General features: G+C 34.6%; 1 protein-coding gene across 1 annotated transcript in view; it reads right to left on the bottom strand.

Annotated features, from left to right (window-relative positions):
- Positions 1-24,814, bottom strand: part of STK17B (serine/threonine kinase 17b) — a 32,004-nt gene extending 7,190 nt beyond the window's left edge. Inside the window, exons 1-5 of the mRNA XM_067741148.1 lie at positions 24,566-24,814; positions 14,858-15,023; positions 9,316-9,528; positions 1,959-2,103; positions 701-827 (exon numbers count right to left, since the gene is read on the bottom strand). Of these exons, the coding sequence (XP_067597249.1) occupies positions 701-827; positions 1,959-2,103; positions 9,316-9,528; positions 14,858-14,979 (607 nt within the window). The 5' untranslated portion in view covers positions 14,980-15,023; positions 24,566-24,814. The remainder of the gene's footprint in view (positions 1-700; positions 828-1,958; positions 2,104-9,315; positions 9,529-14,857; positions 15,024-24,565) is intronic.
- Between the last annotated feature and the right edge of the window lie 284 nt (positions 24,815-25,098).

Below are 25,098 nucleotides of genomic sequence, written 5' to 3'. Positions count from 1 at the left end.
ACCACCTACCACCTTTTCACATACATCTGTGAGCTGTTTTATCTACAATTACAATCATTATTCTAGGACATGGTGGCCTCTATTAGCATTCAAAAGTTAGTAATTTGCTTTGCTTTTCATTTTGGGAAAGTCAGCTGCCTAGCTGAGTAGCACTTGTTCTGTTTACTTGTATCTTTTCAGTGCCTGCATGGGACTATCAATATGAGCAACAACAAAAAAATGTAAAAAACTTGTTACTATAAATTAAAATACTTTATGTACTTCTTCATACAAGTTAAAAAATCGTTCATCTGCATGATCTTATTTGTTGATTTAGTACACTATTCCTAGATTATCTAATTATAGGTTCTTTTTGACACCCCTATGAAACAGGCTTCAAACGCAGTAACATTTGCTTCTGTTTTCCTCTTTTTCCATTTTTTCCTGCTCCCTAACTTCCCTTTTACCTATTTTTCTCTATGTACAAAGCTTTTACACACAAACATTAAACTTTTAACTTATATGTCCACTGTCCTGTAAATTGTTGTGAATGTCTCAATTCGCTACAGTCCATTTAAATGTGTCATAAGCAAATTTCAATGCACTAAAATATTTGAGCCAAATATATCCTGGAATTATACACCCTAAAATATAGTTCTATACAGATATCATTTAGTTAATACATTTCAAGATGGTATAGAAAGTAAAAGGAAATTCTTACCCAAGTATTCTGGTGTTCCCATGATTTCCCGAAGTTCACATGCATTCCCTATTTTTCGAGACATTCCAAAATCTACAATTTTTATGTCCCCAAGAGGGTATATGCTGCTCAGTAATATATTCTGTGGCTAACAAAGCACAACAAAACAATGATAAGTAATACAAAACAATAAAAGAATACTAATCTCAGATCAGAGGTAAATTAAGTGGAACTTATAGTTTAGCTATTAAACATTTTATTGAGTCATCCATCGAACACTTACTGAACTACTACTTAGGAGAAGCTATATATTCAATGATAAATAAAGTAAAAAATATACTCCAAGAGGCTTCTTTGTTTGAATAAAAAAGATAGGTACATAGATTAATTGATTATGAGAGATAGAATACTCAGTAGTAAAGACTACTTAATTCTGCCCATTAGAAAGTCCAACAAACCTTTGCAGTAGAGATGATGCTTAAGCTGAACCTTAAAGGATAAATAGAACTATGCCAGTTAGAAAAGTGTTCTGGGGAATAGCATGACAGAAGGCTGAAGGAATAAAAATGCATATATTTCCAGGAACATAATGGTTCAATACACTGTGATGGTTCTGGGTCTGACCATTCCCAGGTTTCTACATGAGATAGAAAGAGGCGTCGTGGGGTAAATGAAAGGGAAATTGTCCAGGAAGAAAAGAGTCCAATGTTCAAACAATAAGAGACAGTTTGATCCAGATTTTAACGTCCTTGTATGGCTGAAGAGGAAGGATAAGGAGAAAGGATAGTAACATGAGAGGCTGAAGTGGTATCTCAGGGATTGGGAAGGGGCCTGAATGGTCTGGGGGCGGTGGGGGGAAAGGAGAAGCCAAAAGACTGAAAGCCTCAAGGGAAAGATGAATGAGTATAATGGGAGCAAAGGAGTGAGGACTAGAAGGTTACCTTCAAGATGGAGATCAAAATTAAGTATTTTAGAGATAGACAGTTTTATAAGATAGAAAGGTCCAGGATGTGGCAGTAAGAGTGGGATGGAGTGACATGATGGTAGGATTAGAACATATAGTAATGATGGTTTTTAAGAGCCCAGTGATTAATCTGAGCTGCTCACACATGCAGTCTTCTCTCTGCCAATACAGAATTAGTCCATGTAGCAAATGTGCAGTCTAGACAAGCATGATCTGACTGTTGTTTCCTCTCAATACCAGCCTGCAATTAATTGTGCAAAGCAAGAGCAGAGAAGGAACAGAGATGTAGTGTTACTTAAAATCACATTACATTACCTTTAAATCAAGGTGTACAATGTTATTCTGATGTAGATAATAAACTCCTTCAAGTATTTGTTTAATGAGTCTGATAATGTCATTTTCAGAGACCATTTCAGCCAACTCAGGTAAACACAGATTGAAAATTTCTCCACCTGCAGCACTGAATAAAATTCAAATAACAGAAACTTGAAAAATCATTGACCTAAAAATGACAACTTTTAAATACTGTATACCTTTAAGTAAAAGACATGGCCATCGAAACTTTATTCTCTCTATATACACACATTTAATGGGGGGGTGGTCCTGGGTGGGGGAGAATCTTTAAGGAATAAAATAAATAAGAATATTTCAAATTCTGGGTGCTAGTACTTATTTATGAGCTCAGCTCTGTTCTATTTTACTCATTTATTCATTATATATAAATACAGTTATCAGCTATGTATAGATACAGATATTTTGATCCTCATGACAATCAAGTGAGGTAGGTGGTTATCATTCCCATTTTACAGATAAATAAGTACAAAGAGGTTAAGCTACTTGTACAAGGTCACATAGTAAATGGGGGTTGGGGGGACAGAATCTGAATAATATGGATGAGAATCTGCATTCTTTACCAATATCCTGTATTGCAGCTTCACAAAGAATACTTGGGGCCAGAACCCATATCTTAATTGTTTTTTTTAAGAACTGAAAATCTAAGAATGTTGACAAAAAAAGCATTATGAAAAATTCCTAGGTTTGGAATAAAATGATTTAAATTTAAATCCTAAACCTGCCATTTATCAGCAATATAATTTAGGATCAATCACTTATTTGAGCTTTCACATCTGTAAAATAGAGATATTACTGAACTCAACAGATTTTATTTTGAGGACTAAATCTAAATAAATGAGATAAAATTTGTCAGCCAGCACATCGTGCAAAAAAATCTAGATGGTTATTAATCAAATTTATAAGGTATGTTTGGGAATATCTCAAGTAAAGCCTATTCTATGTAATAAAATAGAAACTCATTTATTTCACAAGACACTATTTTCCCCCCTTTGGTTCACTGCTGTATCCACAGCATCAAGAACAGTGTCTGACATGTAGAAGGTACTCATTCTCTTAGAATGAGTTCTTTGCTAGGCCCTTTATAAGATACATCTGGTAAGAAGTCAGACCAAATCATTGGAAAGTATAAGAAAACTGTATAAAATACTAACTTATATCCACTATTAAGATATGGAACATACCAAAAAAATATGGAAAATACCAGAAAGATCTGAATTCTTCAGTATCTGGCAGTATATGGCAGCATAAATTCATTCTTGAACACTTTATATGTATATACCAACATTTACATTACACTCACTAAAGTTAATTCAGTAGACAGAACCCTCCATTAATTCTAAAATTCAAAATAGAATCTAAGAAAACATATGTAAAGCACTTCCCAGTGCCTAGACCTAAGAGGAGAGCAGGTTGTTTATAGAAGTGCCTACTGAAATCAAGACTGCCTGGCCTCCACTCTTGACTCTGCCACTAACGAGCTACCTGAACTGGGAGAAAATGTGTTTCTGTTTCTTCTATTGTAACATAATGATACATAACAAAAAATGATAGCTCCTGCTTCAATGGCTTGTTGTAAGAATTATTTTAGATAAACCATGTAAGGTACTGAGTAAAACCAATGTTATAAGCATGAAAGCAGATCACCTGTAAGTATTTAATACAGTGTCTGACACATAGTAAATATTCAATAAATATTAGCTATTATTATAATGAACCAACTAATACTAATTCCAAATCTAGCCAACATCCAGCCTTTCTGAATTTGGGGGCTTCTTGTTAAACTCTGATTATGAAGGCAATTTTAAAAGTCTTTGCTAAATTTAAATTCATTTTTAGAAATACTTATACATATAAAAATGCACATAATATATTCTTAAGTGAAAAAAAGGGTTATAATAGAGTATAATTAGTAGATCACAATTTTGTTTCTACAGGTATACATACATAGACAGAAAAAGAATAATTTTAAAATACAGGAATATGCCATAAAAGTAACCACAGTTTACAAATGATTTCTATTTTCTATACCTTCTAAATTTAACACAATAAATAGGTGTTACTTTTACACCAGGAAAAGTATCCTAAGGGTTTCTTGTTTGTTTATTTCAGTAACAAGATCAAACAAACACTATGATGATCAGCCAATCACACTGTCCCTACCTTTCAGTTTGGCAAGCTGACCAATGCCTTTTGTAGGAATGCCATTTTTCCCACAAAAGAGCGAAAGCTCTTCACCATAGCTCTCCATAGGAGAAGGTATGGTAAATAGAAAATGAGGAGGAGTTAAGAGGAGGGGAAGAACAGATAACATAAGAAGCAGACCGCAGAAGTTAGTGGAAACTGGAAACTGGAAGCATAAATGGAAGCAGAGTGGAGTAGCAGACTAACAGACCCTTTGTTAAAACAAGGCACCCAGAGCGGTGACTACAGAGAAGAAAAGATATCTCTGTAATCAGAGAAGCCACCTATATCATTATCATTGCCCTGGAAGGTAAATTCAGGTATTTCTACTCTTTCTCTCTCTGTTGAAGAGTTTGCCACCTGAAGGAACTCAACCAACAATTTAGAAATTTGGAGTATTCACGTTCTTTTGCTTATGTATTTGTATATGTGTTGTGTACACTGTCACGTAAATCTATGTGCTATATACTACTTAAATCTACATTTGCCTTTTACAGCTTTCTAACGCACAGTTTAGATATTAGTAGGGAAGTAGAGAATTACCCTTTAGAAGAACTGCCATAACAATAAAGTTAACATGTAAAAGATTAAAATCAGAATATTTTCCTATCCAAAATAATAAATTTCCCTGGGTACTAGAGAGCCAAGATTTTCAGTAAAACAAAGCAATATCTTCCTCATCCATACTACAAATCTATGCATATAGCTTTGGAAATCATAGTAAAGATTTTTAAATTATTTATTTTTAGTGATCAAAATGAAGTAGTTTTAAATTTTTTATATTGAGTATCTTTCAAAATTATATCCAATGCTAATGAGGGGGAAAAAAAACCCATGGAATTTCAGAATGGAAAGAAACCAGCCAGAGTATTTCCTGTCTCTAAATTAGAATATGTGAAGTAAATACCAATCTCCCTTTTTGGAGGATTATTTTAAAAATCAAATGAAAATATAAAGTGCTTAGCATGGTGCCTGCCATATAGTAAATGCCCAACACATATTATTGTTGAAATGTTTTGCTATGGTCCTCATCATTTTCTACTGGGTCTATAATATTTACTTAAAGATATTTAATAGGCAACATAAGCTGGTAATTTCTTGACAGAAAGAAATTATTGTTTCTCTTCCATATAATTTCAGAGTTGACTGGATAAACTTATATTTATCCTAACCAATTTCCCCTATCGAACTTTGCTATATCTAGGACAAAGTTCTTGTTCCACATTTTCTAAAGATTATACATACATATTCTTTATAATCAATTTTAGTTAGCTCAAAACTCAGCATTGAAAACTTAATGTGCCCAATTAGATAACATCCTTCCAGAAGTTTTTTAAAAAAACTTTGTGTATATTTTATTTAATTATCCAAAGATGCTTTTAAAACACTTGTTATAGAGAAGTTGTTGCCTCACGGAGAGTGGAGATGGTTTGACTCAACTATCCTCAAAAATTTCCCCCAATTTATAAAGATATCTAATACTAACTCCAGAATAGTATTTATATGACTTTTCAAATAGTTAAAGAAAGGGCTAAAAAATAATTTAGACTTTATAACCGGTAATGAAATACTTTGCTGTGGACTAAGTATTAAGATAAAAATAAAAGATTTAGTAATTGTTAAAAACTGTTACATTGACTGCAAGAAGTTAAGTTTAATTCACAAAAGTAAACAAGTTAATTTGGTTCAAACAATTGGTTTAGGTTAAGTGAAGGCAAAACAAAACACAAAAGCAAAAATAAAACAGAGCTATCAGAACCCATAGCTTAATAGTTCCAAAGGAAGATTTAAGTTAGAGTCATATAATTAACAAATAGTACCTTTTTAAAGTAATTCTGTACCATCCATATAAAGAGAAATTTGACAACACCTAATACAAGCACATATGCATTTACTCCCGGACCTTGCAGTCACATTTATAGGAATTTACACCAAAACTCTACCTCCACAAATGATGGCCATCCAAAGAAGGCTGAACAAATGGTACACCATACAGTGGAGAACTATACAGGCATTTAAAAAATAGCAATAATAATAATAATATTAAAAAAGATGCCTATGAATATGAAATGATTTCCAGGATATAATGTTATTTGAAAAAAAAAGCAAGGCACAAAAAGGCATATATAATATGCTATTTTTTCTGTAAGAAAGAAAGGGAAATATACATATATACAAATTTGCCTATATTTGCAAGAAGAAACACATAAAGAATGAGCCAGAAACTAATAAATATGGTTACCTATAAGGTTGAGTGGGAAGAGAGTGGAAAGGATAGGAATGACAATAAGACTTTGTAGTATACTTTTATAATAATTCAAACAAATAGCATCAATGGTTACCAAAATCACTAGATAAAAAGCTGTTAAAGAACAGAATATTCACAGTGTTAAAATATTACCACATAGGTTACTTATTAATTATAAAGGGGAACATGTTCCTTACAATGTGGAGGGCTGGCAGACTCCACCTTAGCCATGTTCTAATTAGAAAAACCAATAATGGAACAATCCGAATGTACTTGCCACCTCATGTTTTACAATAAGAAATACACATGATCATCCACAATGTCCCCTTGCCAAAAATATTTAACCTAAATCTAGTCATGAGAAAACAAACACACGAATCCAGGATGTAGAATACTTCATGTGAAAACAGATACAGATTTCCTCCCAAAAAGACAATGTCAGGAAAAATAAAGTGACTAAAGAAGTTTAGCAATCAAATATAATGTGTAAGTCTTGATTGGCTCTGGTACTGGAATTAAAAAAAAAAAGGTCCATAAGACATTTCAGGGATAATCCAAAAAATTTAAATATGAACTATATATTTGATGATAGTACCGGATTAATATTAACTTTCTTAGTTTTGATACTGGTATTGGTTATGTAAAAGAATGCCATTACTCTTCAGAATAAATACTTGGGCAAGTGAAGAAGAAATATCATGATACCTACAACTTTCAAATAGTTTGGCAAATATGGCAAAATGCCAACATTCGGTGAATCAAGCTAAAGATTATAAGAGTGTTAATTGTACTGGTCTTTCAACATCTCTGTAGATTTAAAATTTTCTCAAATAAAAAAGTCAGGGAAGAAAAATGAGTATGCAGAATAGTTTGAAAAGAATATCAAATTGGCAACAGTAATTAGAGTAAAGGATTCCACTGTTTTATTTTTACCACATAAAAAATTATGCCACCTTATTTTACATAGCTAAACCTGCCCAACACATTTTTACCTTTGGTTGAGATTGTGTGATGTGACAAGGCCACCTCAAAAGTGATAGGCACAGTAATAAATTTTAATAGGTCCTAGTTGCTCTGGTAAGAAATTAAATATATTTATCCACTCACATTTACTGATTGCTTGCTACATTTCAGCCACGAGATACAGTTTAGCCCTTACAGAACTCAGTTTACTGGGTAAGGTATCTGAATTAATTTTCAGAGTATGAACAAGGTCCATCCATAAAATGTGTTAAAACTTTTTGATGTATTTTGTTGTTGCTATTAGGAAGAGAGGATTTTATGAAAGTGGTCAATGCTCCTATTGTATACTCACTCTCCAAACCTAGTATTCCATTAAGTACTGTTTTTGAAAAATATTAGCTACTGTTCACATACTTCAAACATGCAGATGTCATGCAAGTAGATAACTTTTTAAAGGTCAGCTTAAGAATTTGACAAAAATAAACCGAAAATGTATGAAAATTAAATCCTATTGGAAGAATCCCGGTCTTCTCTGCAATTCTAATTTATTTTGAAGGTACTATAATATACCGTAATTGGTATGTTGCTGTTCTGGGAGATATACATAGTATTCATTCTTAAACAAACTACTTGTAGGTTTAGCATTTTGCAAAATAAGCATTTTCATTTACAAGTTCACTCTAGGCAATCATCTTTCCTGGTACAAAAATATTTAGATTTTTAAATAAATATATAAGCAAATCTATTCATCCCTTAAAATAACTGAACCCTAAAACTTGACTAATATACTTTTATTTTATTTATTTTTTTTGCGGTACGCGGGCCTCTCACTGTTGTGGCCTCTCCCGTTGCGGAGCACAGGCTCTGGACGCGCAGGCTCAGCGGCCATGGCTCACGGGCCCAGCCGCTCCACGGCATGTGGGACCTTCCCGGACCGGGGCACGAACCTGTGTCCCCTGCATCGGCAGGCAGACTCTCAACCACTGCGCCACCAGGGAAGCCCCTGACTAATATACTTTTAAATTCAAAAAGGCAATAATGCAGTTAGCTACTAAAAAGAATTACTATATTTATAATTTTTTTTTTGCTAAAACACCTCTTTAGCTTTTTTTTATAAAGACTATTTTGTAATAAACTATCAGAACCTAAAGTACACTAAACATAAACTTAGCTGGTCTCTACTAAGTGTTGCAAATGTTCAGATACACATTTTACATAATTATAATAAATGTGTCAGACTGTCACATTTTAGAGTAACACATCAATAACAACACTGTTTTAGAGTAACATGTCAACATATTGGTTAACAAGCCAGTTAGTTTAACCATATTCTATCCCGACTTGACAAATTATTGAAATCTAGGTGTTTTCAACTTTTCACTGACTTGTGGGACGAGATATATATTTTTTCTTATTGCTATAATTCCTAACATAATGTTTTGCACATCACACATACTAAATACATGTGTTTTTTTTAACAACCTATATGGTTTACCTTTCATTCATGCAAGTTTACCTTTTTATTCTCCTTGGGTCACTTCCTTGGATGTGCTCTTCAAATAACTGAATATACAAATTATTTCAATCCTATTTGCCCACCAGATTGTTTTGCAGAAAACCTCATCAATTTTCTGTGCCATTAGCAATGAAAGTATACTCATTTCACCATATTCTGCAAACACGGTATTGTCATTTGTTTACTGAATGCTGTTTAATTAGTTTTTGGGTATGTGTGTGAGGCTGCACATTAAGTTTTGTGAAAACATATAAATATACACTATGTTCCTCTAATATTTTATCGACAGGAATCTTTACAAGTTCTTGTCTTACTTTTATCATTCTTGTTCTTGACATTTCAAGCAACCTTATCCAACAATTAAAATAGGTACTATAAATTTACTTCAATTTTTAAAAATGTATACTTACTGTTCCAATATCAAAATGATTTCATTTGTATTTTCATAGACTTCATGAAGATTAATTACATGGGGACAGGACTTTGCCAATTCAAGTACTGCAATCTCATGCAGAATCTCTGCTCGACAATCCTGTCCTCTTCTTCTCTTTTTCAGAAATTTTGCAGCATACTCTTGACCAGTAGATTTTGATATACATTGTCTAACCACAGCAAATTTTCCTCTGGGGGCAAAAGTGAGGACAATCAATTTTAACTTTTCCATAGAGAACAATATTAGTATAACACAGATACTGTTATACCTCCAACTCTGTCCATCCTTTCAAATATTCATGTCATCAGGAATTTATCTTTGTTCTCTTAACCTAATCAACTACTGCATGTATTTTTATAAAATTTATAGTACTATCACATGAAAATATAAATGGCAAATGTAATAACAAGATAAGACAATTATATTTATTCTTTACTATCATATCATTAATATGATATATTACCATTGTAGGGGGAGATCTAATTTGCCTACCAACTCCATGCCATACTCTTGATATAAATTATTGTATTTAAGTATCACAACAATCCTACATAGTAAATATTATTCTGTTTGGCAGACTCCAGAGAAGATATGTATCTTGGTCTATTTTCAAAGACCAAGAGTTTCACATTAACCCTCTATGAAAAATTTTAGCTTTCCTTCAAATGAAAAAAATTAAATGCAAAAATGGGTATTTGACTTATTTACTTTTATTAGTGTAATCATTCTGCCTTTCAACATCACTTTTAACAAGCTTTGAAGCTTTCTATCACAATTTGTCAATTGTTCTACCAGAGTATCTCTTAGTATTGCTCAGTACCATGAAGCTTATAACAGATACCAAAAGTACATACATCTTACGGAGAGTATCCAAAGACACTTCATGATCAAGTAAGAAAATTCATGGTTATCAGTAGCTACGTACAAACACACCATTAAGGTCATATTTATCATTTTAGGAATAAACGCGTTTTAGCTCTCTCCAATAACAGTGCTCAACATTTCAGCCAAAATTTTAAAAGACTGGCAAATGATGTATTCTAAGCCTATAGTCGCCCAAAATTTAGTTTCTCAAAGACCTAAGCTACTTTGAGTCAGACTATTTTAAGAAACTAATAAAAGCTATTGACTGCCTACCCAGAAAAATGTACACATGCCCTTATATCGAAGGTTTTACATATAATTTCAGACGGTTTTCAGATTTCAAAGACCATCCATAAACTTCCTAAGCCTGGTCCAGGGGGTCCAAAATTAACACCTTCTATCCTAAGGCTCAAATGACTCACTGGATACTAACAAATCAGGTATAAATAAAAACCTATCTTTAATACACTTGGGATTTGGGGTGGGAGTCGGGGACAGAATAAATTGCTTGACTGTGTTTTTACTTGCTATTCTCAAGCGGCCGGATGACAAAGATCCCTACTGTTTATATCCCAAATTTCCTCAAAATTGGTGCCAATGAAAAGCACTGGAAACCAACCTGAGAAGGTATAGTTACTAATGCAAAAAACTATTTTTTAAAAAAGTGGCCAAGCTATAATTTGATTCTTTTACATTTATCAAAATAAATATCAACTCAGAAAATTTGCATGCACAAACTTGATTTTTTGATAGAACTTTTCATTTAAGATTTGAGAATGCTTAATTTATTATTTTACTTATTTATTTATTTAACATCTTTATTGGAATCTAATTGCTTTACAATGGTGTATTAGTTTCTGCTTTAGGAGAATGCTTAATTTAAATTATATTTTCTTACTACATACAATATGAATACAAATCAATGCATTTTAATGAGCACACACAAAAAGTTAATCAGTCCCTTTGTTTTATACTCAAACTGCCCATGTTTTATAGATTTTATGCTGGATAAACTGAGTCAAACTAAGAGTAAATGACTCATGAAAGGTCATATATGGAAATGGAGTACCACGACTTAAATTGTAGAATGTGAAATCCTAGCTTTCTCTTCTGACCATTACAAAACAATTTCTCCCTTTAAGATAGTTTTTTTTTAAAGAGGTAAATTCACTTTTGCCAACTCTTAGATTTAGAAGTGAAAATTTGTCTAAAACAAAAAGGAAACTTTGAGTTTTATGAAGAAATTCACCTTGTAAAACTTAGGAAACAAACTAGTTAGCCAAGAAATCTGTCCATCTGAAAAAGTTTACAGTACTAATTGTGACAATTAAGTTCTGCTGTAATTTTACAATTATATCTATAAGCCAGAATTTTCTCAGGAACAAAGAGCAAAATTAAATAATAACACTTTTACCTAATTGTTTCAGGTATTCTCATGAGGCTTACAAGTATAGTACTCATTAATGCAAAGCAAAGATGACCAAATGATATTGGTAATAATTTGCCAATGTTCACCACTAAGTAAAAGCTCCATGAGGGCAGAAACCCTATCTGTCCTAATTACTACAGTAATTATAAAATCTACACTTCGCTAACTAACACATAATATGAACTGAGTATCTGTTGAATGAATGCAAGAGTTAGGAACCTACTATAGTACCATACATTGTGCTACTTTGTACACTGTACTTAAAGCATTTACATTTTTAAAGTTTATTTGAGACTCAAATAAAATTTTACATATTCATTTATGTACTGTTAAATAAGGTAAACATTTTTACCATAATTATCAGATGACTTAGGGAAAAAAAGCAAGTATTTGTTTTCCATTCTAAAATGCTAATTGTCATTTAGAAGTATCAAAAATAACATTTAATATATAATGTTCCTATATCAAATTTAACAGAAACATTTAAGAAAATTTAAAACCCTTAACAATAGCACTTAATTCATACCCTAAAAAGGCAAGGCTGTCTAGATTTCCCAGCAGCTAAAAGGCCTTGTTAGTTACCCTTCTACATTCTAGAATAGACAATAAAATGTGAAAGGACGGGGGAGGGTAAGCCACAAAGGAAGCTGACGTTTATTTTTGCATCTGCCTCACCCTTCTAACCACAAGAAGTCCTATGAAACCTTGATTCAGTTGGGGGAGGGGTGGAAAAAACTTAACCAACATGTTAAAAAACAGGAACAATGCAGTTTTTTGAGAACAATCAAAAATGAACTGTTAACTTTTACATATTTTCTTCTAATTTGCTGAAGAAAAATAACTTCTAAAACACTAACATCTTAAAATTAATTAAAAAACTGATTTATAAAGATAATTTTGTAATCACCACATGCTAGAATTATATGTTTGTATGCTTCAAAATGTACGCGCCTCAGAAGAAACAAGATTATGATACTAATTTTCATTTTGCAAAAGTATGGGATAATATCAAAATTGGTAAAATACTGAAAGAATTTAAAGCAAGTTCATGGCAGATGAAAGGGCACGATTTCCAATTTATCAAGGTTTACTAATTAGACACATCAATATTTACCATGTAACTCATTAGCCCATATCAATTAAAAGAAAAAAGTTAGGTCTCTTTCATGAAGGTATTAGAAGATGAAATATTAGCCATCTGAATTTGTTTTCATCAGATTCTACCATGAATTTTTGCTCTAAAATGTTGTATACTGAGTCAAGTTTATGACTGTGATTTATGACGGCACCCCATTTACAAAACTTAGAATTATTAATATTGTTCTCAAAGTTTAAGTTATTAATATTGTTCTCAAAGTTTAAGTTCTCAAAAACCCTCAAAGAAAAAAAATTAGTCTTTCTAGCTCCGACACAGGCTATCTCAATAAAGTTTTGTTGTATTCTAGATGATAAGATATTGACAATACTGTGTCCATTCTAGACTTTCTTATTTTAAAACTGATGATGAAAAAAATACAAAGTGGTCCAGAAGAGGATAACTGGATCAAGGAAGGCTCTCTGAAAATCAGGTCATAAGATGACCATTTAAGGAAACTGGCAACATTTTGCTATATTCAAATCTCTGAAGGGTTTTTACATGGACATTATATGCAGCTACAAAAGGAGAACTATGTATAGTGGGTAGAGGTTAGGAGAATAGAAAACAAAATTCTGTGCCTAAGAGGTGCCCACAAAATGGAACAGACCATTCTGAGGTAGTGAGTTCCATCACTGAAGCATTCAAATTGAGGCTGGGTAAAACACTTGTCAGGAAAATTTTAGAAAAGACTGCTGCACTGCATAAAAAAATTACATTAGAAGGCCACTGACCACTGAAGTCCTTCCAATGTAGATTCTATGACTATTTAATGAATAGTGAGATACAACTAAAAGAACACTTACTCTTGCCTGTATAATGCAAAAAGAAATAGTATAGATTTAGAACTAAACTATTTCTTGAAAACATTCTGAAAGGGTTTTGAAACTATATTTTATAAAAAAATAAACCATTAGAAGACAAATATTTTGCACACAAAATTAAATAAATGTGACAGGAATACTGAAATATGCTTTCACATTTAGTTCTTAGTCTGATGAGGCAGATATTATCACCCTTATTCTGCAAAAGAAAGACTGCATCCAATATCTGACAAGTAAAAAAGCCAGGACTAGCCTTTATCCTTGACATAAAAGACCACCAAGAATAGAATTACTTGCCATGGTTCAGTCAATTTTTGTTTTCACATTGAGATTTTCAAAGATAAAAAATCATTCACACTATTTTACTGTGCATCTATCAATAATACAAACACGGACTTTTACCATTTTAATGTAAAAATCAAACTGAAGACAGAAAATGATCATCATCCTACCACCCTTTGTTAAGTGTTTTTAATTTAAAGCTCAAAATGCTGAATAAATAACAAATTATTTGGTATATCTTTTGTAACTTTCATATATATTAAAATGGTAGTGCTAAATGGTCTCATAATCTCAGTTCACTCCTTGGTCTTAAGGAATTTACACCTTCGTTAAACCAAAACAGATTAGTACCAGTGTAAATACAGGTTTTACTTACAGTACATGCATTGTTTGTCATACAGAATTATACTATCTAATATGAGTTAATTCATTTTGCTTAGAAAAGAGAAGGAGAATCTCCATATTTATTTTTTTTTAGCCCAGCACAATATCCTAAGAATTAAAAATTTTTTTATTCAACAAAAACTTCTATGGTGTTCTACTAAATACTTTACAAATATTAACTAGTTTAATCCTCACAACAACCATATAAAATAGATAACAATTATCTTCATCCCTGGGTCTCAGATGAGAAAACTACAAAACCAAGAGGTACAGTAATTCAATTGAGGTTAAATAGTAAATGGCAGAGCCCAAACTTGGATGTGGCAGTCCATTGTGCTAAGCTGCCTCTTCCCATGCACAGCCTCAAGTAAGAACCCTGACTTCCAACCATGGGCTCTGAAGCGAGGTGGGATGTATCATATATGCTCACTAACCCTCTACGGATTTGATTTCCAAGTCAGTTAAGACTAAACCCTGTATAACATCAGCAGAGATGAGGACTTTTCTTTCTAATCACTGCAAAATAATCATCAAGTGAGTTTTATAGACACAGAAATCCTAAATGTGAATTTAAACACATACACATCAAAAGTTTCCTTACCTTCCTAGCTCTTTGGATGTAAGTGTATAAAAATTACTAAAGTTTTCCATTTTAATTGGAGTTTGAGGAGTTGTAGTTAGCAAGCCCGAAATACTTCGACACTCAAATCTTCTCCTCGACATGTTAGATGACTCTCAGGTAGGCTTCTTCAGTCACTTATTTTTACCTATTTAAAAAAAGAGAAGATACAGGATATAACTTAAATGCAATTAAGAAAAAAAAAAGATGTTATCTCAGATAGGATGTGCGTTATATTATACAGCTCAAAATATAGCTATAAGATACAACCAAAAAAAAAAAAAAAAAAAAAGAAGAAGAAAGAAAGAAGAAGATTTAAGAACATATTCTACCCAGAAGGAAGAAAAACAAAAGGCATACACATAAACTGGTATCTCCTCTATGGTACTTGAACTAAGTTACTGACTTCATTTCAGAATAAAACTACTGAAAAATCCTGTAAGACCTCCCAAATTCTTTAAAAAAACAGTTAAAATAAAATTGTAATACAATCATTCAATTTAGTTTTTAAAAAACATTAAAATTTTTTTTTAAATTTCATTTTTAAACTGTCATTCTTTAAAGTTATATCTTCACATAACAAGATAATTTAACACAGCATGATTATAACACAAATGATCATTCATTTTAAATTTAATTTCACATGGCCAAACAAATTTGACGGTAAAATCACATATTGTGAGTTATGTTACTGACATGTGAATGACTACAAGAAATGGACTGTTTCATAGGCCTTAGAGGCAGAACACAGCACAGAGCCTGCTATGCATGAAGAGCTCTATAATTTTGTTGGATGAGTGAGTGACCACACATAAAGCCTTATTCTAGAGTTCTAATCTGTAACTGAAGCTCATATTTATTTGGAACTTTTATTTATGAGTATTCAGTTTTAACATTAAAACTACTATTTCATATTAATTGAATTCATATAATAACAGCAGACTATATATTTAAGATATGCCTGACTTTTCTGCTATGCCTATCTAATAAGAAATCCAGTATTCTTCTTCTAGCACCCTCTTATAAGAGGGTGTAGTTAGCAAAATGTGTCTCTGACACATTTTTCCTCCCCTTATTTCCTACTTGACATGTTCTGTTCTTTATCTTCCTAAATTCAAATGCCATCTATATTCAACTTAGCAAGTATGCAGTATGATTAGAGGGGAGTGTTTTCAGTTTCTGTGGCCTTTGAAAAAACAAAGCCCTAACTAGTTTTGAGGTACATCTCTAGTATTCCAAAAGTAGTGGTGTAGAATTCTGAAAATAACATTTGGACTGAATCACATCTGGGTCTGAATCCCATTTATCCATCATACCAGCTATGAGACATTTAACTTTGCTAATGTTATGGGGTGAATTATGTCCCTTCCCTCAAAATTCATATGTTGAAGTCCTAACCCCCTAGAACCTCAGAAAGTGACTGTATTTGGAGAAAGGGTAATTAAATTAAAATGAGGTCATTAGGGTGTGCCCTAATCCAAGAGGACAGGTGGCCTTATGAAAAAAATGAGATTAGGATACAGAAACACGTAGAGGGAAGATCATGTGAAAACATAGGGAGAAGCCCATCCACAAGAAACCAGCCCTGCTGACACCTTGATCCCAAAATTCTACTCTCCAGAATTGTAAGAAAATAAATTACTATTGCTTAAGTCACCTGATGGACAGTACTTTGTTGTGGCAGCCTAGCAAAGTAATACAGCTACTTTAAAAAAGAAAGAAATATTTCAAATGTGTAGGAAGGGATACAAATATAACAAACACTTGGGGCTTTCAATCTTATTACTTTGCCATATTTTGTTTAAATTAAAAATAAATAAGGCAACATAGACACAGAGTAGGTCCCTTCTTTCCATTCCACTAGCACTGGGTAGGAGAGCTTATCATCTCCTTGCCAACATTTGCCCCATTCAGACAGTTTTGTGGTTTAGTTTGCATTTCTCTGATTACTAGTGAGGACAGCTTCAATTCTGCTGCCCCTGAAGTATGGATGAATTATGGAATGTATCTGGCAGTACTCTAAATATTAAAAATTAAAATATGATGAACTCATGTAGAATCACACTGGTACAGTGCTAGTCATGAAAGCACATCATGATTGTTCAATCAATAAATACTGTTACTATTCTACTGAAAGATACTCTCCGCACAATCCTCTGCCATTGTTGAACAGCTGTACCTATATTTCCACATACAAAACTCTCACCCCAAGTTAGCTTAAACTCAACTCTTAAATTCTGTCTTTTTATTCTGTTTTGATGAACTATTTGTATACTTTTAGCTCTGATGGAACTCAGTTTCATTGGTCACATATTCTTCTCTGAAAAATCAATACGGTTACCAATTTCTATGCTCAACCTTTTTTTCTTCAGGTCATCTTTGGACTTTTAAGATTTTTTCCCCTAAATTTAAGTCTATGAATTTGCATGCTTATGACCACATTTATACATAGAAAGAAGGGATATACCTGTATTATAGATACAAATTGGGCTACATTCCCAACATGGTTCCAAATCAGGCCTTAGGAAACATGAGCACAAGAACATGTCAAATTCACTCATATAGAGAGAGTACAGGCTCTTGATTCTAAGATGTTCACCTCATCTAGATTCTAGAATCTAAGATGTTTATCTCATACTGTAATATATCAGCTAAAAAGTGATCTATTCATAAGAATCTAGTAGAATGGAGATATATTTTATAAATAATTATTTTCTGCTCTCAAGTTTCAAAAGAATCAATATGGATCTTAGATATACTCAAAGACTTATGTTTAATGAAGCATGATATATAATAGTTAAAAAAATAAAAAGCCTGTAGAATGAATGAATCCCAAAGTCCAACAATAGGGAAATGGCTAAATATACCTAAATAGGATATTATATACCTAATAAAAATTGTGCTTTCAAAGAATATTTTTAACTCATATAATACTAAGTGAAAAAAGGAAGACAAAACTTTACATATAATTTTGTCATATAAGGTATATGTATTTGTTATATATAATTTTTGATATGTTACATAATTTTGTTAAATATAAAAGCAAATAGAGGAAAATACTGGAAAACTATGGCAACATATTAACAGTGGTTATCTTTGGGTGGTGAGATTATGGCAGTATTTATATTTTCCTGTGTTTAAGTTATCTACACCAAGCAGGTATAGACGAAAACTAATAAATGCCTTTGGGTAAAAAAGATGGCTTTGAATATATATGACTAGACTCTAAACGCAGAAACTTACCCATTTTTAACAGCAAAACATATCTCTTTACACATTAAGTGTTACTTGGCTGGAAGTTCATGAGCTATTATTGCTCAGGTTTTTTAAGGCCTCAACGTTTTCTCTGCATTTATTTAGAGCATATGGTATTCATTATCCAAATAACATGTCTGTTCTTATGCAAAGACCATATAAGCATTTAGGGTAAATACTAAGCAAGAATTAATACCTTGTTTAATACTGCACAGAAAGAATAATTTCATAAATTCTGAATTAATGTTATAGTTATAATTCTATATAATGAATAATAATTTGTAACCTTAAGACATATGCCTTTATTGTATCACTTGGTGAAAATCCAGATTCATCCCAGGATCCCTCCAAAAAAAAAATCCAAAATGTGATATCCAAAATATAATACTAATAGGTATTAAGTTTTGTAATACCTATTCAGTTATATTAGAAGGAAAAAAAACTTACCTTTTTTAAAAAAAGGATTGAAATAAATAGTGATAATAAAAACAGGGCCTATTAATCAAACTACTTAATAGTATTTCCTAATTCTAGACATTGGTTTAATTTAATTTTTTACCTAACAAATTTTCCTCCCCTCACATGTACTGTTGGTCATCATAATGGATGAATGTACCATGGTATCTGTATATTTGTATGATTATAAATGCAGCTGAAAACAGTGTTGGGTAATCAGCAGTTTTTAAAATACATGTTAGTATAAAAATCATTTTCTGAATTGTGATAAATTTTACTCTGTCTCTGAATATGCTGGAAACACAAGCCATGTCTCAGAAAAAAGGAAAAGCACATTTCTGAAGGTTGAACTTTAAGCTTATCTACTTATTGCAAATATACCTATATTACAAACTGCCTTAGGGATCCATATAGCATCACTTAGGTGTAGCTTCCTTCTATTTACTGCACTTGCACCAGTTGCCACGGCCTAGATATTTTTTCCATTTCCTCTCCTTTGGCTAATTTTGCATATAGTGGAGCAAGAATGTCACCTTTTTCCACCAATCCCTCCACAAACAGCTTGCTGCCCTTCATATAAGATTTAATCCTTGGGCACAAGCAGGTTATCAATCAGCTGTCTTTCCTTGCATCTTCCTAAATTTCCCACTGAATCCTCTTGAACTCCAACAATCACAGACCTTTTCTTGTTTTCTACCATAATTCACAGACCTATAACTGACTCTAAATTACCAATAGGTCTCACTCCATTTGAAATGCATCTCATAACACTATGAGGCTATACTAATAAAAAATCTCAAGGTACTTAGTACGTAAATTTGTGTGTGTGTGTGCGCACACATGAGTAGGTACACAGTTATAGACACAATCAGGCACTAAAAACAGTAAGAGGATAATAGAAGAAGGCAAGAGACAATTAAGCTTCCAATTACACAGTACTATCAATACTAGGAAAAATGGCACCTCAAGTTTATTTGCAAAGTTTTTTTTATTAACTCCCATTACAATAATCACAATAAGAATTCAGATATGGATCAGTGAAGGAAGGAAAAAAGGAAATGTTAGGCTTGATCTGGGCCTTTAATTTACTTGAAGGGAGAAAGCAAATGTGATGTGATCAAAAGTAAGAAAAACAGTCCCTATAAACCTATAAATAGCTCTATTTAAAAATATTCATCACGGGCTTCCCTGGTGGCGCAGTGGTTGGGAGTCCGCCTGCCGGTGCGGGTGACGCGGGTTCGTGCCCCGGTCCGGGAGGATCCCACGTGCCGCGGAGCGGCTGGGCCCGTGAGCCATGGCGGCTGGGCCTGCGCGTGCGCTCCGCGGCGGGAGGGGCCCCGGCACTGAGAGGCCCGCGTACCGCAAGCCAAAACAAACAAACAAAAAATATTCATCACGATATTCATTTCAAGGTTATCATATAAAAATGTTTTATAAAATAGAATACAGCATATAACACTAAATAAAAACATCTAGAGAATTAAATTATCTGCTTTGATCCGTGCATTAGCTTCCCAGTAGCTACAAGTTCAAGTCCTTATAGCATGCACACAAAAGCCTTTGAGGCCAGGTACACACCAGCTTCATTTCCTGCCACACTTGTAGCTCATCTTTTGCCTCCACATCTCTCTTATACTCTCCTGTCTGAACATCCTTTCTACCTTTCTTTAAATGCAAAAACTCTTCGTATGCATCCTTCTTACCTCAACAAAGAATGTCATCTCCCCCAGGAAGCTTTGCCTAAAACCCACAGGTTGCCTTTAATGCCTGTCCTTTACGCTTCAAATAGGAGGAACCTTGACATACCTCTTTACCTCAACATGTAACATGTTAGCCTGCAATTATATTTAGTGTCTGAAGGGTTGCAACCATTTGCTTTCATGCCTAAACTCCCAGCACGGTGTCTGGCACCTGGTAGGAATTTTTTTTAAATGTCTGATGAACTGAATTCTTAAGAATTATGAAATATAGCAAGAAGAATTTTTAGGTACATCTCATATCTTCAAGGGTTTAGCAGAACTTGAGATCCATCTTGAAATTATCATATTGGAGCTTCAAATGCAGCTAATCTCTGCTTAATTCAGTATTTGACTAAATAAAATAAGAAATATTTTAAATTGCTATCAGAGAACTTCAGTTCTAAACAGGATAGCCATAGTCTGGAAACATGGATAAAATTATAATATCATATATTGTAATATAATACCAACGGGCCATTTATTTTGTATTTACCTATCTTTCCAAACTAGGTGGCCACATGATACTATACCTACTTCAGCTAAGAATATCAATATTTTAAGAGCTGCCTCAATCAGGAAATCCAGACACTTGTCCTGCCAAGGACTGATAAATCAAGATCTTCATGAAGTAAATTTGAAAGGCAATGGAAAGCAAAGTAAGGCACAAGATGAGAGGGGAAAAAAACTTTTTCTTTCTACATTAGCATTTATAGCTACCAAGTTTTCCCTAGGAAACAGAGGAACTGTAGATTTATTTATCTAGAATCCATCAGAATAAAGGAAGAACTTTCTGCTAGTGTGGTAAAAGGATCCATTTTTAATTAGTCATTGATCAGAAGCAAAGTTATTTGTGTAGGGAAAGGGATGATGATGATTTTCAATTTCAAGGAAGAGACTGTTCCTTATATGTATTCTACTAACAGGTTTGTTTGTTCTATTAAGATTGAATAGAAAGCATAATTCAAGAATTTAATCCTTTGAAAATCACAACAGGAAGCCAGCTAACTGACTCTAGTCTAACTAGTCTATCTAGTATATACTATCCAAGGGCTAAAGTCCCAGGTAATGACCCCAGGACTGATTCTGTACCATGACAGGTAAGTCCTGGTGCTGTCTCTTCTACCTTCAGAAGAAGAATTAAACCCTATAATTATGGACCAGGATGGAAAGATGTTGAAAACGGAAATATAGTGGGCCAACAAACATACAGTGCTTGTCATTCATCAGATGGAAAACTAAGTTTCTGTTGTAAAATAAAGCAGTTTACTTACAGCATCTCTGAAGTATTGTTTATTCAGTAAGTATTACAATGCAAAACGGAATATGATCCTCGGATTACAGATGAAACTATCATCTCACTGTTAATATTAAGATTTTTAAATGCTTCAAGTACAACGATTCCCTCTTTTGAAGAAGTTGCAAAGGGTCCAGGGTGCAGCGACACATTGCATATAAATATTAAAAGAAACTGACTAGTTTAGATGTTTAAAGTGGCACTGAAGTTCAAGGTAAAATATATTTGGGGGAAAAAGGATAAATTAAAGAAATAAAAAATGAACAAAGTATGTCTTGAAAATTACATTTGTCACAACATATTTATATAAAAATATGCGACTTAATTCCTAAGTACATTTGTTAATTATTTGTCTATTATCTATTAATGTCTATTATGATAATAGACATTTGTCTATTATCAAAGAAATATCCTTTGATAATACTCTATAATAGAATATAAAATACTTAAAAACAAAACCATTGAGGGACGTCCTTGGCGGTCCAGTGGTTAAGACTTCACCTTCCAATATGCAGGGGGTGTGGGTTTAATCCCTAGTCTGGGAGCTAAGATCCCACATGCCTCGTGGGCCAAAAAACAAAAACCCCAAAAACGTAAAACAGAAGGAATATTGTAACAAATTCAATAAACACTTTAAAAATGGTCCACATTAAAAAAAAAAATCTTTAGAAAAATCATTGAATTTTGTCATCAATATTGTGGAAAATTAAAATAACTAAAACATATAAAGTTTTCAAAAGTGGAAAGTAAGTACATAAATGACTTAATGTCTTTGACACAATCAATACCCACAGAACACAAAGAATTCTTTTTAAAAAAATTAATCAAAATCCTTTAAAAGCAGTACCTCTAGAAGCACTGTCCTACGTAGCTGCCAATTTTTTTACAGGAAATATGCACTGCAATATAACATACGTGCAACTGTAAGACAATTTTAGGATTAAGTGAAAGTGTCAGCAATTGATTTCCTTGATTCCTGGGTTTTAAATTAGGTCTCTAAGAGAAAAACAGGGAAATTTTGATAAGGAAATTCTCTCTTATAATTATCAAACAGCTTCAAAAACAAAGCTTTTAAAACATATTTAACTGTTTACTTAACACCAGTAAAACACTGTCAGTGCAAGTCTAAAGATAAAATTGTAAACATGCCATAAAATGCCTGTACCTTCCTCAGCTTTGCTGTTAATACGCTGACACAGTGATCAATTTGTCAAGTCCCAACGTTCCTAAAAACTGATTCTATCTTAACCAAATTGTAATTCACTATTCAATGAGCCCAAGAGAAACTACAACCATTCTGTCCACACACAAAAATGAAAGGCCTTCAATAACACAATTTTTACTTTTAAAACTTGAATATATTGCCATGTAAATACATTTCACTTCAATTTCAGATCCATAATTTAGAAAAATGATGTAAAATGTATGATATGTACCTCAAAAATAAAGCAGCTATTAACAACTTCAGTTATTAAAATATAAGAAAAACTTTAAAAAACTGAACATCTGCTCAGAGGAGGATGAAGGGGGAAGAAGAGAGATCTTAAACTAGGACATTGCTTCTATGGACTAGCTTTTTCAAAAACACACAATTTTACGGGTGTGTGGTTTAACATTTATAAAACAAACATTCTGGAAGTTGTTGAAAACTACTTCTGGACAGTTTACTATAAAACTATAAAATGGTGAATCAATGACAAAGTAGGTTTATCATCTTTTTCTTTAATAAAATTGTGCTCCCGGGCTCAAAATGCCAAGTTACATTTGCTGCCACTTGCCCAATCATCTCAGTAGACCATGCTGTCTCAGGGCACATTCTCAAAGGCTTGAGAACCTAAGGGGGTGACACCATATCAAACATCGCTGCTTATCATCAGTACCAGGGATGTAAACATTACGTTGGCAAAACCAACAGTGAATGTGACACACCGACCTAATATAATTGAATTCTGATCAGCATGTGGCTTTAAAATGTTTTCTCTTCCTTAATTTCAATTTGCAAATTGATGTTGGAGGGCCTCTAGTCCCATCACAGGCAGCGGAAGAACGAACATCAGCTACCAGCTGCCCATAAAGTCTCTTTCAACTTCGTCTCTACTTGCCCCCCTAAGGGAATTCAAATGAAGAGCTTTTCCCTACACCAAAACCAAGAGCTGGGTAAATGTCAAAATCGTAGCCGTCACGTAGTTGTATAGTTTGAGGATGGGTCGTGTACCCTTTGCGGTTTACATGGCGTCAAAATAAAACCAGATATCTAGAAATCACAGAAACAACTACAACTCGACTTCTCTATTCACTGACTTTAAAAAACTGTTCACAATAGTAACTGAAAATCCCCCACAAGATGAGCACAAACTTCTCTCCAGACGAAAGACAGCTGTGAGCAGGACGTGTCCATGAGTCCAGATGTGAACACGTCCTGTGCCTACACCACAGCTGTAAACTCGGCAGGGACCTGAAGGGACCACGTTGACGCGACGTGGAAGGGACGCGATCGAGCCGGTCGCGAAGGGGGCCCCCACGGGACGCGACCCAGGGAGAGTCCGTGCCAGCCAGGCGACGGCGCGCACACAGTCAGACAGACAGACACACACACACACGAGCGCGCGCGCGCGCTCCCCGCGCTGAGAAGGGTACTGGGAGGACCAGCCGCCGCTCCCAGCGCCGAACCCGAGGGAACCAGGGAAGCAGGACTCCAGCCGATATGCGGCGAGGGATTCGGAGCAGTCGGGCCACCTAGGGGCGGCGGTGTCTGAGCCCATCTTCCCCAGGCCAGGGGTCAGAGGGGACCCCGGATCCGCCCACACCGCCTGGATCCCTCCTCGGGACCCCTCCCACGTTCTGGGTCTCTGTTCCACGGGTAAAGGGGGCTGGTTCAGGGGTTTGGAGTCGCAACCCCCAGTCCACCCGGCAGGACCGCGGACGCGCGAGGCGGAAGACACTGACCGCTCAGGCAGCAGCAGGTTCTCCCGATGCTGCCCCCTCCAAGGGGGCTCCAGTCCCGCCCCACGCAGGTGGGCACGACAAGACGCGTTCTCCAGCTCTAGCTCCGTGAGGTGCCGGGTAGCTCCAAGCGTGGCAGGACCCACTTTTACTCTTCTGGACAACGGCCAACAGTTGTGACCTGACCTCCCCGTGAGGTGGCTCCCGGCTACGGCGGCGAAGACGGTGACGGAAGGTTACAGTTGAGGTTTGAAAACTGCAGCCGCGTTGCGGGGCAGAGCTGTAGGCTAGAACCCACCCCCTCAGTCGCGAGAGCCAATCCGAGCGCGCATGGAGGGCTGGGCTGTCACGTGAGGAGAGGGCGGGGCGCCAGCCAGCGGCGCGTGCTGCGAGGCGGGGCTCAGTGGTGAGGGGGTGCGGCCGCCGCCCGGCGGTCGGAAGCTGGGCGGAGCTGCAGAGCAGGTGGGGCGCGCTCTCGTAATTGCTGCGAGAAAGGAGTGAGTAGGGCGCCAACCTGACCGCGCACGGGGCTGTAA

This window comes from Pseudorca crassidens, chromosome 6 (assembly GCF_039906515.1).
Source record: "Pseudorca crassidens isolate mPseCra1 chromosome 6, mPseCra1.hap1, whole genome shotgun sequence".
NCBI classification, from domain to species: Eukaryota; Metazoa; Chordata; class Mammalia; order Artiodactyla; family Delphinidae; genus Pseudorca; species Pseudorca crassidens.
Note: the sequence above shows the minus strand (reverse complement) of the source record. Positions and strands in the feature narration are given on the sequence as shown.